The 13,803-nt window shown below is 36.3% G+C and overlaps 1 protein-coding gene across 3 annotated transcripts in view; it reads left to right on the top strand.

Annotated features, from left to right (window-relative positions):
* Positions 1 to 7,070, top strand: part of YWHAE (tyrosine 3-monooxygenase/tryptophan 5-monooxygenase activation protein epsilon) — a 53,827-nt gene extending 46,757 nt beyond the window's left edge. For 2 of the 3 annotated variants that reach the window (XM_040455471.1, XM_040455472.1), the window contains 2 exons: positions 1,337 to 1,473; positions 6,064 to 7,070. In XM_040455471.1, coding sequence (XP_040311405.1) covers positions 1,337 to 1,473; positions 6,064 to 6,116 — 190 coding nt within the window. In that variant the 3' untranslated portion in view covers positions 6,117 to 7,070. Of the gene's footprint in view, positions 1 to 1,336; positions 1,474 to 4,355; positions 4,403 to 6,063 lie in introns of all 3 variants that reach the window. The other variant, XM_040455473.1, reaches the window with a different exon arrangement.
* The last annotated feature ends 6,733 nt before the right edge of the window (positions 7,071 to 13,803 follow it).

Raw genomic sequence — 13,803 nt, 5'->3', positions numbered from 1 at the left:
ACAGTATTGTGTAACTGTCACTACTGTTCCTAAAACTTCATCACCAGAAACAAACTCTAACCACTCATTCTCCATATCCCCCCCCACTATTGCCCCTTCACAGTGTCTGCTCTCTGTCTTTGTGAATTTGCCCATTTTAGGTACGTCATAATTGGAATAATGTATTTGTTGTTTGTAACTTAAAGTATTCTTGAGTATATAGGAATCAGATAGATATTCCATGAGAGATTTTCCTGATGGGAGGTAGATTCATTTAAATGCAAACCGTTATTTATTCATCTAAAAGCATTCTAAATGCCTAGTTGAATTTGTCCAAACATATACAGGTTTTAATGAAGAAGTTATAACTATCTGTCAGCTAATAGTATTGTGCTCTTTCATTGTTATTCTCTAGTTTAGGCTGTCCCACACATCACTTTGATTTAAGTCTTATCCATGTCTTTGTTATTACGCATTTGCTTTAGTCTTAAGCGTGCCATTCATGCTCTTTTCCTACTTTGAAGATGAGTTCAAATTTGTCTTCCCATCCCCATTTCCTCATCCTCTAGGGTTTCCGAAGCACTTTCTCCAGAGTAGCATACTTCTTTTATAATAGTTTTATGTGTCAGTCTTCTATTCCTAGATGTTTTAAGTTCATTGTGGACTGAGATCGTCTTTTTCTTCAGTTTCTCCACCAGTGTCCTGCTTTACTTGGTGCTCATTATATACCATACTCAGTAAATGTTGATTTTATTTCTTTTAAATTGCAGCAAATGGCTTATATGATCACATTTCTGTGGGTTCTATACTGCCCCCCCCCCACCGCTTCTATTAACATTAAATTCTATTGAAATTAAACTGAGATACTGTCTAAGTGAGTTGTTGACTAGAACTTGGTAATACCTTTATATTGCATGTATTTTGGCGGTGGTTTAGGATAGAATTTGGTTTGTGTATTCTGTTTACTGATAGGCTTGTTAAGCATAGTAAGAAGCAGTGCTCCAGGGGCATGTGGTTGGCTGGTAGAGAAGATGACTCTTGATCTCAGGGTCATGAGTTTGAGCCCCACATTGAGGGGAGAGTATGTTTAAAAAAAAAAAAAAAAAAAAAAAAAAAGAATAAGTAGTGCTCCAAAAATTTTACTACCTCCAAATTTGCTACATTACAAAATTAAATAGAAAGTTAATTTTTATCAGTTACACTTGCTTTTCTTTTATTTTGGTATTTAAACCCAAGTTACTCAGTGTCACTATTACATACTGTGGGATAACTAAAGAAAAAGATTGATTTCTAACATGTTATTTCTAATTCTGTTTTTGGGCTTATTTTTGTAATACATTTATGTAAATGCTTTTAGGTTGGCAAAAGCAGCTTTTGATGATGCAATTGCAGAACTGGATACGCTGAGTGAAGAAAGCTATAAGGACTCTACACTTATCATGCAGTTGTTACGTGATAATCTGACACTATGGACTTCAGACATGCAGGGTGATGGTAAGGAAACTTGGAAGTTAATGAATGCATCTTTTTGAGTTGTTGGGTCTTTTTACTCTTAGACATTCCTTGGCATTTTTTCACATTAAGCTGCAATTTAGACTCAGCCTATCGTCCACAAAGTATCAGATTTTAATTATTGCCTTTACAGCAAATGATCTCAAAACTACAGTTTTCCGTTTTGGGCTGTATGATAATGTAAAAGACTTGTTTGGAAAAGGGGATCTTTTTTTGTATTCGAAGATTTAAAAATTTTGCCTCTAATGTTCGCTAACTTCTCTCACTGTTGTGGAAGATTGAGGGAGGAAGCAGTTCATTTTATCTTCCTCAGATTCAATTTTAGAGATCGAATATAATTGTATTTGAATGTCCTGATCACTACTTTGGCCGACTGGTATCCTCAGGTTAAAACTGGATGGTGTCAGTAAATATTTATGAAGCGTCTTCTCTGTGTGGAAATCTTTTATCTAAAGAAGATTTTCTAGAGCAAATGGAATGTCCTGTCTTGCCATTAGTCCTTATTTAAGATGTCTGGTTTTAGTTTTCAGTTATAGTTAGTATTTTACAAAACTTACTTTTGTGATTGGGCCAGGGGGTTAAAATTCTAAATGCCAAAATTTGTCATAATTGTTGATTTTAAAGGAGATTTTGTTGTGCTTATTCCAGAGAATCCATTTTATCCATGATAGATCACTGAAGAGTCAGGGGGAGGAGGGCACAGGGTGCAAAAACAAGTGTGACATGACCATTTTATGAGATAGCTTTACAGTTGGTGGTGGTATGGGGAAAAGAAAGTTTGTCAATATCAACTGCAGATCCTATAAGAGTATATTACCAAAATGAAACATATAGGTTGCATTGCTTGAGGCTAACTGTAGTCTGTTGGTCACACCAGCATGCTGTACTGTCTTTGGAAGCATTATATTTCTTTAAAAGTGCCTCTGAAAATGGGTTTTCGTTTTAAATGTCCTTACTGATAGAGTGAGATTTTAGACTTATCTTAGGTACTAAAGTCAGAATTAGGTGACTCAGCTTTAAAGCTCACTAGGTCTATGAAATATTTAGATATTTGACTAGGGTTGGCTTGAGATGTGTGGCACGTGTGACCTGCTTGCACACTTTTCCAGCAAAGCCAGACAGTGCCACAGATTACTTTTGAACACAGCACTTCAGGCAACTGCTACCAGTCTTTGGCACTCAAAACCAATTTACCATCTCTGAACTAATGACTTGAGGTTCCTTCCAGCTTTAAAATTCTGTTGTATTCTAAACAATAACTACTCAGAAGAATGACCAAACAGCTGTGGACTCTTCATAGTCACCCTCAGCTCAGAGAAGACTAGTATCTGTTTGAGGGGATAAAAGGAAACATGTGGAGAGTTTGGTAAGCGGTGTTGACCCAAGTAAGGTATATACCTCTGGGGACATTTTTCTGAGGGTGAAAATAACAAACAAGGTGACCTGGGTTGAAACATTGCTTTTTAAAAGACATTTTATGCCAGCTTTTATAACTAAGATTGCTAGATTACAGAATTAAACAGAAATAAAGTTTTATATTTTCTCTAAAAAAAATTTTTTTAAGTTTAATTACTTTGAGAGAGGGAGAGAGAGCACAAGCAGGGGAGAGGGGGAGAGAGAGAATTCCAAGCAGGCTCTACACTTGAACCCACAAACCATGAGATCATGACCTGAGCCAAAACCAAGAGTCGAATACTTAACCAACTGAGCCATCCAAGCTCCCCTGAACTTTATATTTTCTACTTTATCATTGATAACCAGTAATTGATAAATCAAAGTAAACTATGTTTTTCCGTTCTGTTTTTATATAAAACCAAAGATACTCTCTTCCTTGGTTATCAAGCATTTTATGAAATAGATCACTTTTTACAATAGGATATTTTCTTGAAACTACTTACTTTTCATAGTTGCAAAGGTTCTTTGTACAGAGATGTTTTATTACATTTCAGCATAGATTTCTCTTTAATCCTAAAACAGGTTTACGTAAATCTTAGTTAAATCCAGTTGCTTCAATTCTTACCACTTTGTAAACTGAATAATTGATTAAATTTGGTTGTGACAGACTAATTTTCATTTAAGAGATTTCATTTAATTTTCATTAAAGACAGTATTTGAAATGATGAAACTTGCTAGTTTAACAGCAAAAAATTCTAGTAGTCTCGTGACATTTTTAGTAAAATTAACAAATTATCTGAATTTACAAATTGTTGTGGGTACTAGTAATTTATTTGCCATTTTCCTAAAAGGTATAGTATTACATGTTTTATTAAATTGGTTTTGTGACTTAATCCATGCAGAATTGCAGTCATGGAATTGGCAGTTTTCCAGGATGTTGGATTTAGCGGACCATCAGTTTTCTCCTTTTTAATTTTTTTATGAAGGAAGAAATGTATGTGTTTCACAAGCTTTTATTGAGATGCTTCTATACTTTTTTAACTGCAGAATATGTTAACTTCTGTGTTGGAACATCTTTGTAAACAGATCACCACTTTTTCTCATTAAGTGATTTCAGTCCTTTTAATCTGTGTTCAGAGGACGTTTCATACACAAGTCTATAGAAAAAATGTGTGTTCTCTGCCTTATTCCTGTCTTCCCTCAAAATCAAGAAACAATGGGCAAAGAAATACATACCCAAAGAAACATTTTTTCCTCTTCTGTATACCTTTTAAGAGGATATTATTTCATCCTTTTAAAGGTAAAAGGAACAGATAACTTTGTAGAATGAAGTTTATACAAAGTAAAAAGACCAAAATCTGATTCCCCTAAATCATTGATGTTTTCTTTTGTCCTGCTGTCTTGGTTTATTTTTCTTGTAATGTTGCTTTCATATGATTGTTCTCCCTCCCTTTCTCCTTACAATATAGATTCCTAAAGGAAAATCCAACTCTTCCTTTCCTAAAAACTCTACTTTGTAAGTCATTATCATGGCACAGCAAATTCTGCTTTTTAGTTTTGGTTCTTCACTAATCATGCCTGCATATATTATCATCCTTTTGCTTACAAAACTGCCTGTTCTACATTCTAGGATGTGAAATCTTCTAAGACATTTATGATCTGCTACCCTTGTCTACCTCTGGTTGGGTGTGACTCATCTGACAATATTCTATGCCAAAGTTACTTGGAACTCTTGGCAAATCTAATGGTTGCTTATAAGTGAATTAGAGTGTGTTCTGTTGTTGTATGTTAACCATATTTTGGCAGTGTATTGCTGTTAAAAATGAGCGTGAATGTTCCTATCATTTCTAAGTTTGAATACATTGTTTTGGGAACGATTGATTGGGTGGTCCATCATTTCTTTCCTCGGTAAATGTTTTTTTGTCTTTGCATGTCCACTTTCTATATATGAGTCAAAAATCTTTATGTACCTTAAGTACTTTTTAAGAGTCACATATCAGTATCAAACATTTCTGTTAGAGAAGAAAATTATAAATGTTCTAAAACTACATTCACCTAATCCTTGTTGCCATGACAGCATTTATTGTTTATCATATCAAGGGCTGTTTAAAAACACTCTTTAGGGTAAATGCTTCATGTCGGTAGTCAGCCGGTCTTAGTGTTGTTTATCCATCCTGACTAATTTAGCAAGCAATGGGAATGGATGGATTGTCTGAACTGGAATGATTATTGGATTAGTTAATTGGTATTATTTTTTCCTGTTGAAATTTGATTCAAACTAGTAACTACATAGGAATTGTAGTGGTTTGTTAAAGCACAAAAGAATGTAACTTTTACCTGTTTTTTTATTATTTTATTTTAGCAAAAACTTGCATGTTCTCTTTAGTATGGCTGTGACTTATTTAATGCTTATTAATAGGTAGATGATTCTCCAGTGAATAGGCTGGCTTTTTATTGCATGTCATAGTGCAGTTGAAACTCCCGAGGCCGATTATCATGTTTTAAGGGAAAAGAAAAATGGCATGAGAGAACTGGTCCAAATGCCCTTCTTTAATAACCTCAGTGGTCTGGTTTACTTTGAGCATGCTGTTTCACTTTGGAGTAAGGAATTTGGTTTATGGTTTGGTGTGACTGGCTAAGATACAAAATGTAAGATACCTTAAAAAGCAAAACTCTCCCTCTAAAACTATAGACCTCCTTTGGAGCATTTTACTGCTCAGTTCTCTTTATTGAAGCATTTCTCATGGAGCTTGTGGGTAGATTTTACAAAACAAAAAACAAAAAAACCAACAACTATAAAGTACTGTTGAGTCTCTTGAAGAGGTGAGGTTATTGAGAAAGAGTATTTTGACCCAAGATATACATGAAAGCTTGAAAATCATTTAATAGTTATGGTTACCTTGGCTGTCTACTTTCAAGAGCTTATTTTAGCATAAAACTAGTTTTACTGTGCGCATCAGTTTTTTCATCCTGTTTACCATTCAGGACCATGGTCCAGCAGCACCTCTTGGCTTAGGGGTCTCAGGTGTTAAGGGTGGTAGAAGTCTTTTGCCTGTCTGTGGTTAATACCAATTGTAGCAAATATAAGGAGTCTTTATGCTTGGAATGATGCCTTTGTTTGTGACCACAACAGCCTGACTAGTCAGTATGCAATAATTAACTCATTCTTCTTTGTAGGTGAAGAGCAGAATAAAGAAGCGCTGCAGGATGTGGAAGATGAAAATCAGTGAGACATAAAAGCCAACAAGAGAAACCATCTCTGACCACCCCATTCCTTCCCATCCCACCCCCATTGGAAATTCCCCCATTGTCACTGAGAACCACCAAATCTGACTTTTACATTTGGTCTCAGAATTTAGGTTCCTGCCCTGTTGGTTTTTTTTTTTTTTTTTTTTTTTTTAAACCGTTTTCAAAAGTTCTTAAAGGCAAGAGTGAATTTCTGTGGATTTTACTGGTCCCAGCTTTTAGGTTCTTTAAGACACTAACAGGACTGCATAGAGGCTTTTTCAGCATTACTGTATTGTCTCCTGCCAGGTGGGGCAAGATCACCATTAGAAATGGAAATGATATTTGAAAGCTATTAGACTTCTAGGTGACGTGAGCATCTAAGAGAGAGGTTAATCACACTATGAGGCATTGTGGTATTTTTCCTTTTTCTAATTGTTTAAATTGAATTTTATACCAATGTTTAAAATTAATTGGGTGTTAGCTTGAGGTGGTTAAAAGTTGTTCGGAGAGTTGTAATGGTTTTGCTGTAAAAAGTGTTTCAAACTCTGCTGAAATGTTGCTGAAAAGCATGGTGCTGGTAACAGTTCAACAATCCGTGGCTGCTCATTCTTGCCTACTTTTACTCTCCCTCTAAAGCAGGTTAGCATTGAAGGTGGTATGGAAAAGCCTGCATGCGTGTTCAATTCTTTGTTTCTTCTCCTTCCCTCTCCCCCCCGGGCCCCCCCGTCCCTACTTCGCTCGCTCAACCTCTTTTGTTCAGTATGTGTAACTTGAAGCTAATTTGTACTACTGGATATCTGACTGGAGCCACAGATACAGAATCTGTATTGTTCTTACTGAAACACAGCATGGAATTAACATTAAACTTAAATAAAACAAACCTAAATTAAAAATGCCAAATATTATTGCGCCTCCATCCTTTATCTTTCTAAAATAAAATCTCTAGTCCAAACACATTGACAGTATTGTTTTCCTGAATGTGGAAAGGTCTCCCCTCCCTTTTCTTCGTAAATCACTTGTCTGTTTCCCCATAGATGATGTGTATTTTTAGAAAAAAATTTTTTTTTACTTGTAACCTGGTTGTGAAGAACACTAAGAAACACCAAGTCACTTCATTACTGTCCTCTCAACCAGGTAGCAACACGGTATTTATTTTAATCATAAAAGTACAAATTCATACTTAAGGTATAATTATGGATCATTTTCTAGCATGGAATTTTGGGTTATACAACTAAATAAGGCTGAATGTGTCCAAATAATCCTCCTTACTTAGTCTGAAGTAAAATTACCTTAGCCCCCACTACCACTCCAAAGGTCAGTGGCAGAAGCAGAAAAGAATACTTTCGTTCTCGGGGCGCCTGGGTGGCGCAGTCGGTTAAGCGTCCGACTTCAACCAGGTCACGATCTCACGGTCCGTGAGTTCGAGCCCCGCGTCGGGCTCTGGGCTGATGGCTCAGAGCCTGGAGCCTGTTTCCGATTCTGTGTCTCCCTCTCTCTCTGCCCCTCGTCCATTCATGCTCTGTCTCTCTCTGTCCCAAAAATAAATAAACGTTGAAAAAAAAAATACTTTCGTTCTCAGTAGTACATGTACACGTGGTAGAAGTCTGTAGCCGTTCCCCTTACTAGAGACAGTGTTAAGTAGTTTTTTTCAAAAAATAGTCTGTACAGCGTGTATAGGTATTTAGCTAATACAGATCATTCTGTATTCCGCATTTAGATTTAATTTGAATGACAGTGTAACATGGATGTACTCCTGATCTTTTCTTAACTAGTTGACTCCCTTTGGACATTCAGATTGTTTCCAGCATTGCTATTATAAATGGTGCTGCATTAAATATCCTTGTAACTGCACTTAAATATTTGCATGTGTATTTGTATGATACATTTCTAGGTTTCCTTGTCCGAGAACATTAACTTTTCTACTGGTAAATATTGTCCATTTCCCTCCACAGGGGTCGTGCCACTTTATAGCCCCCCTCTTCCCTATCAGCAGTATAAGAATATCCGCTCCATCATCACACTTGATTTGTTGCTACTAAATGAGGTGTTGACACCACAAGTGTATATATCCTGGCTTCTCGGTAGAGAAGACTTAGGAAATTAACAGAATAGTAATGTGTCTTAGTAGTTTTTATCTTATGAAAATATATGTGTATGCCCATAATTAGAATAAGTAATTAAGATTTTTGTGTTAATGCTCCTCCATTAGATAGTTGGAGACATTTGGGGTTACGTCCAAGAGATTTTCAGGTTGATTTTTTTGTTTTTTTCCAGCGGCAAAGTGGCCAACTGCCTGCTGCATCTAGATCAAAACTGAAGGAATTCATAAAATTGTATTACACATTTTTAAACAAAGTTTTTTAATGTTTATTTTTGAGAGAGAGAGAGGGAGACAATCTGAAGCAGGCTCCAGGATCTGTCAGCACAGAACCTGACGCAGGGCTCAAACTCACGAACTGTGAGATCATGACCTGAGCTGAAGTTGGATGCTTAACCGACTGAACCACCCAGGCACCCCTCTATTACACATTGTTAAAGATAATGGCATTCAGCATTTTGTAGTCTGTTCCCATACTAAACACGAATGCACAAATGCCTGGATTTGAGTCAAACACATAGGTAATTTACAACATGGCATGGCTTGTGGAGGTGATGTTTGTCAACTTAGATCATCACATGAGTTTGTTTAGTTAAAAGCGTTCTCTAGTTGGTTCTGTGGATGGACTTCATTATATAATGTAGTCCACAAACTCAGGATGCCAGGAGCATGCTCAAGAATGTGATGATCTTGATACGGAGAGAAAAACCAATGAAGGCACTTGGGAAGGGTTGTGGTGATGGGTACAGGTCTTTGGATCTCTGTCAGAAGTTGGAAGACAGGGAAGACTGCAGAAAGGGGACAGCCCTTGTAAGGACAGTATCGCTTCCACTTCTATCTGTGGTCTGGAAAGGTGGAGTTGTTTCAGCTCTTGGTTGAATGCTCTTAGGATCAGTTGGTTTCAAGAGAAACTTGAGTTACCATTACAATTCGAGTGCAATTTGTTTCAATTATAATTCTTAGTGCTTTGCTTTGAAAAAAGATGTTTTAAACCCAAAGTGTTTTTGTTTTTTTTTTTTTAAATATGTGTCTATATCCATACTTGGGTTTGAAAAAGATGTTTTAAACCCAAAGCTTTTTTAAAACGTTGGGAGCACCAATGAGTGTATCTATGCTTGGGTTCTGGAACCGATGGCCAGAAAAGCAAATCCTCCAGAGTTATATTTTGCTTCTAGGAAGATAAGCATGAACTTTAAGTCAGATCATAGTAAGGGGAAGGTGATGGAATAAATGTAAAAACATCTAACTTGGCTTCTGCCTCAGACAAATGCCACTTTGAGAGCTATTAATAAGGAAGACCCCAAATTGGCTGCTATACTAATGATTGTAGGACTATAGGAGCTGGAGCATGCTGAAAAATGGCGTTTCATTTATTTTTTATTTTGGAGAGAGAGGGAGAGAGAAAGGAGGAGCATGAGCTGGGGAGGGGCAGAGAGGAGACACAGAATCTGAAGCAGGCTGTAGACTCTGAGCTGACAGCAAGAGCCCATTGTGGGACTTGAACTCCTGAACTGTGAGATCATGACCTGAGCTGAAGTCGGATGCTTAACCAACTAAGCCACCCAGGGGCCCTGAAAAATGGCATTTTAAAGGTGAATCTTGCTTTGTTTGGGAAATGGTAATTATTAACCCTGTCTTGCTATATATATGTCATTTGAGGTACTAATCTTGTAGTTGGTACATAATATGCAGTTAGTATTTAGTACTGGCCGTATGCAGGCACTGTGCTCATTATTAAACAGTGTCTGTGATCTAGCACATAAATAATAGTTTGGTGAGTTGTCACCTGCATTTTGCAAATAGTAAACCAGGGAAAAGTTGAACTTGCCCAAAGCCACACAGCTAACTGTATTCAAACAGGATTAATAGTTAGGTCTGTATGACTACAGAGGCTGTGTTCTTAACCATTAAGCCATTCTATCTTTTTGCTCTTTATCAAAACTCTTAATGTTTTATTGAAATACTGTGTTTTCTCTATTTTACAGTGATCATTTAAAAAATACATTTTAACCTTTCTGAGATCATTTGTTTTTCAGTTGATAAACGCCTTTCAAAAGCTGTAATATATGAAGAGGTGAGCCCTGTGCTGTCTCAGTTACTACTTTAGGGAAGACCCTGGGTTGGCACTCTTGTATGATCAGCTGACTGTGCCAGGTTGTAGGTACAGGTCTGCTATGTATAAGGGAGGGCTGAAAACTGTTACTCTTAAAAAGTGCTTTGCTCTTTGGACATTTACTTTCTTTCATAATTGAAGTAATGTGTTACTTGCACAACCCAGGCAGTATGAATCCTGTTCGGGGGCTACTTTCTTCTAAAGCTGCCATTGACCATGCTTCCAGTTGTGTTGAAACTCTTGGCAGTCCTGCTTCCACCCTATATTGCTTGTTTCTAGGTCTTTCACAAAGACCCTTTTTTTGCTATTTAAAGTTCTGGTGCTTACAGGTTTGGGATAGGGCTTATTTCAGAATCTAAGTCTTCCTTTCCATTAATAGCACATTTGTAGCCTTGATAACAGGTCTTTGCAACTGCTGAGCCCCCTCAGAATTTGCTTTTGATGGAATTCTAGGAAGAAACAACTTTAAGAGCATCCCTCCCCCCCCCCAACCTTGTTCCTCTTTAAAATGTTAGTCAAAACATTTAAGAGATGCTAATTTTCCTTTGGTAAAGATTATAATTGGCAAAGATGATTAGATTTCTAGAATAATCTATATGTAAATTGTATGTAGAGAAACATTCTCCTATACTGTCGGCATTCTTTTAGATCAAAAGCCTACAGCTTAATGAATTTCCACAAAGGGAATACACTGTTTAACCATCACTTGCATCAAGAAATAGAACAAAACCAGCATCCTAGAAGACTCCCTCATGCCCCCTTCTCAGTCATATAGTTCTCCCCTTACTCCAACTGAAACCAGTGTCTTGATCATAGCCTTTGGTTTTGCCTGTTTTTGAACTTGATGTAAATAGAATCATACAGCATTTTCCCCCCTCTCAACATTCTGTGAGATTACTCCATGTAATAATAGTAATGTAATATCCTGAATAATAGTGTGTTTTCTGTTGTATTAGTATACCGTTATGTATTTTATGGATGGACATTGGATTATTTTCAATTTGGGGATGTTACTAGTGATGATGTTATGGACATTGTACATCTCTTTGGGCATTTACATGTATGCATCAATGTAGCATATATACTTGAGAATGGACTTACTGGGTTATGGGGAATACGTATGTTCAGCTTTCGTAGGTAGATAATGCAAAAACAGTTTTCCAAAGTAGTTGTGCTGTTTTCAGTCCTACCAACAGTGTGAGAGTCCTAGTTGCTCCACATGGTCAGTGGCATTTGGTATGGTCACTGGTTTTAGTTGTAGTCTTCTGGTGGATATGTAGTGGTCATTATGGCATTTTCCTGATGACTAATGAGACTGAGCACTAAAATCTGTTTACTGGACATTTGGATATCCTCTTTTCTTAAATACCTTCTTTTGCCTGTTTTTCTGTTGGGTTGTCATTTTCTTATTGATTTGTAAGAAATCTGCATAGGAATAGGGTACGTTTTTGGGGTTGTTACTGCAGTTGCCTTCTATCATCCTATGCCTTGCCTTTTCATTATATTGATGTCTTTTGACAAACGGGATCTTAATTTAGTCTAATTTATCCATATTTTCCTTTAAGGTAAGTGCTTTATAGGTTTTATTTAAGAACGGTTTGCATACCTCAAGATCATTAATCTTTTATGTGTTTTTTCTAGAAGCTTTGACCTATCACATCTAGATCTGGAATCTCCTAGAATTTGTTTTGTATATGGTAATAGGGAGATGTTAAAAGTAATATTTTCCTGTATGGATATTCAGAAGCGCCAGCGTTGGTCTATTTGTCTTAGTGCCAGTACACTTATGTTCAGTATCTGGTAACATGAATCCTCCAGTTTTTTGCTCTTCAAGACTGTATTGGTTATTCTTGGCTCTTTGCATTTCCATACATATTTTAGAATCGGCTTGTCAATTTCACTAGTAGAACAGCAATAACAAAACCTGTTGTGATTTTGGTAAGCATTTTATTCCATAAATATATGCTCAGAGAATTAACATCCTTACACAACTATGTCTTTTGATTCATGAACAGAGTATATTCCTCCATTTCTTTAGATTAAATTTTTTTTTCCAATTCTGTAGTTTTCTTTGTAGAGAGGTCTGATATCTTTTACTGGCCTTATTCCTAGGTTTTTTTTTTTTATGTTATTGTAAATAGTATTTAATTTTTTTCATTTTCATATTGTTGCTGCTTAATATTGACTATTGTATACTATCTCATACTCCATGACCTTGTTAAATTAATTTATTAATTCCAACAGTTTGATGTAGATTCTGAGACAGTTTTTTTGTTTAAGATTTTAGTTTTAAGTAATCTCTACACCCAGTAGTGGGGCTTGAAAGAATCACATGCTCTACTGATTGAGCCAGCCAGGTGCCCCCTGAGATGTTTTTTTAGAGGATTATCTGACAGTATAAATGAAAGTTTTAAACACCTGCATCCTTTGCTTGTGTGTGTATGGTCACAAGTATATGCAAAATATGTTCATTTCAGCATTATAATAGCATATTAGAAATAACCTAAATGCCCATCATTCATGGTATATCCTTACTATGTGCACCATTTTTTTTTTAAAGATAAACCATTTCTTCTAATACAGAAAGATGTCTGATGTCTGCATATGTTAACTGAGAAAAGGAAGATACCTAACCTGTATAATCTTGTGTGTAAAATGAAGAATATGCTGTATGTGTACTTGCCTATCTTCAGAAAATTTCTGAAAGATACAACTTTTTAAGTAAAAAAAACTCCAGCTTTATTGAGGTATAATTGACATAAAGTGCATGTACTAAACTACAGTTTAAAGCTTTGGCATATGTTTACCCCTGTAAAACCATCATCATAAGCAAGATAGTCAGTATAGCCTTCACCTTTACAAGTGTCTGTTGTTACTTTGTAATTTCCTTGCCTCTATTCCCAATCAACCACTAACCTGCTTTCTGTTACATTAGTTTGTGTTTTTTAGAATTTTGTATAAATTGAATCCTATAGTATGTACTCTCTTTTCTTTTTAGAGGGAGTGTCTGGCTTCTTCAGTTCAGCATAATTGTTTTGAGATTCATCCGTGTTGCATGCATCAGTTCATTCCTTTTATTGCCGAGAAGCATTCCATTGTTATATGATCTACCACAATTTGTTTATTCACCTATTCATGGACAATTTGGTTATTCCCAGTTTTTGTTACAAATAAAGCTGCTGTGAATGTTTGTGTACAAGTCTTTATGTGGGCATATATTTCCCTTTTTGTGGGTAAGTAGGAGTGGAATGGTTGGATGGCATGGTAGGTGTATATTTAGCTTTTTAAGAAACTCAAACTGTTTTATAAAGTGATTATACCATTTTACATTTCCACCAGCAGTGTCTGAAAGCTGTTTTCCACATTCTTTCCAGAACTTGGTATTGTCAGTCTTTAACTTTTCCATTCTTATGGGTGTGTAGTGGCATCTGTGTGTGTGTGTGTGTGTGTGTGTGTGTGTGTGTGTGTGTGTGTGTGT

This window comes from Herpailurus yagouaroundi, unplaced genomic scaffold (genome assembly GCF_014898765.1).
Source record: "Herpailurus yagouaroundi ecotype Mexico unplaced genomic scaffold, PumYag 215, whole genome shotgun sequence".
NCBI classification, from domain to species: Eukaryota; Metazoa; Chordata; class Mammalia; order Carnivora; family Felidae; genus Herpailurus; species Herpailurus yagouaroundi.
This window is presented reverse-complemented; position numbering and strand designations above follow the sequence as displayed.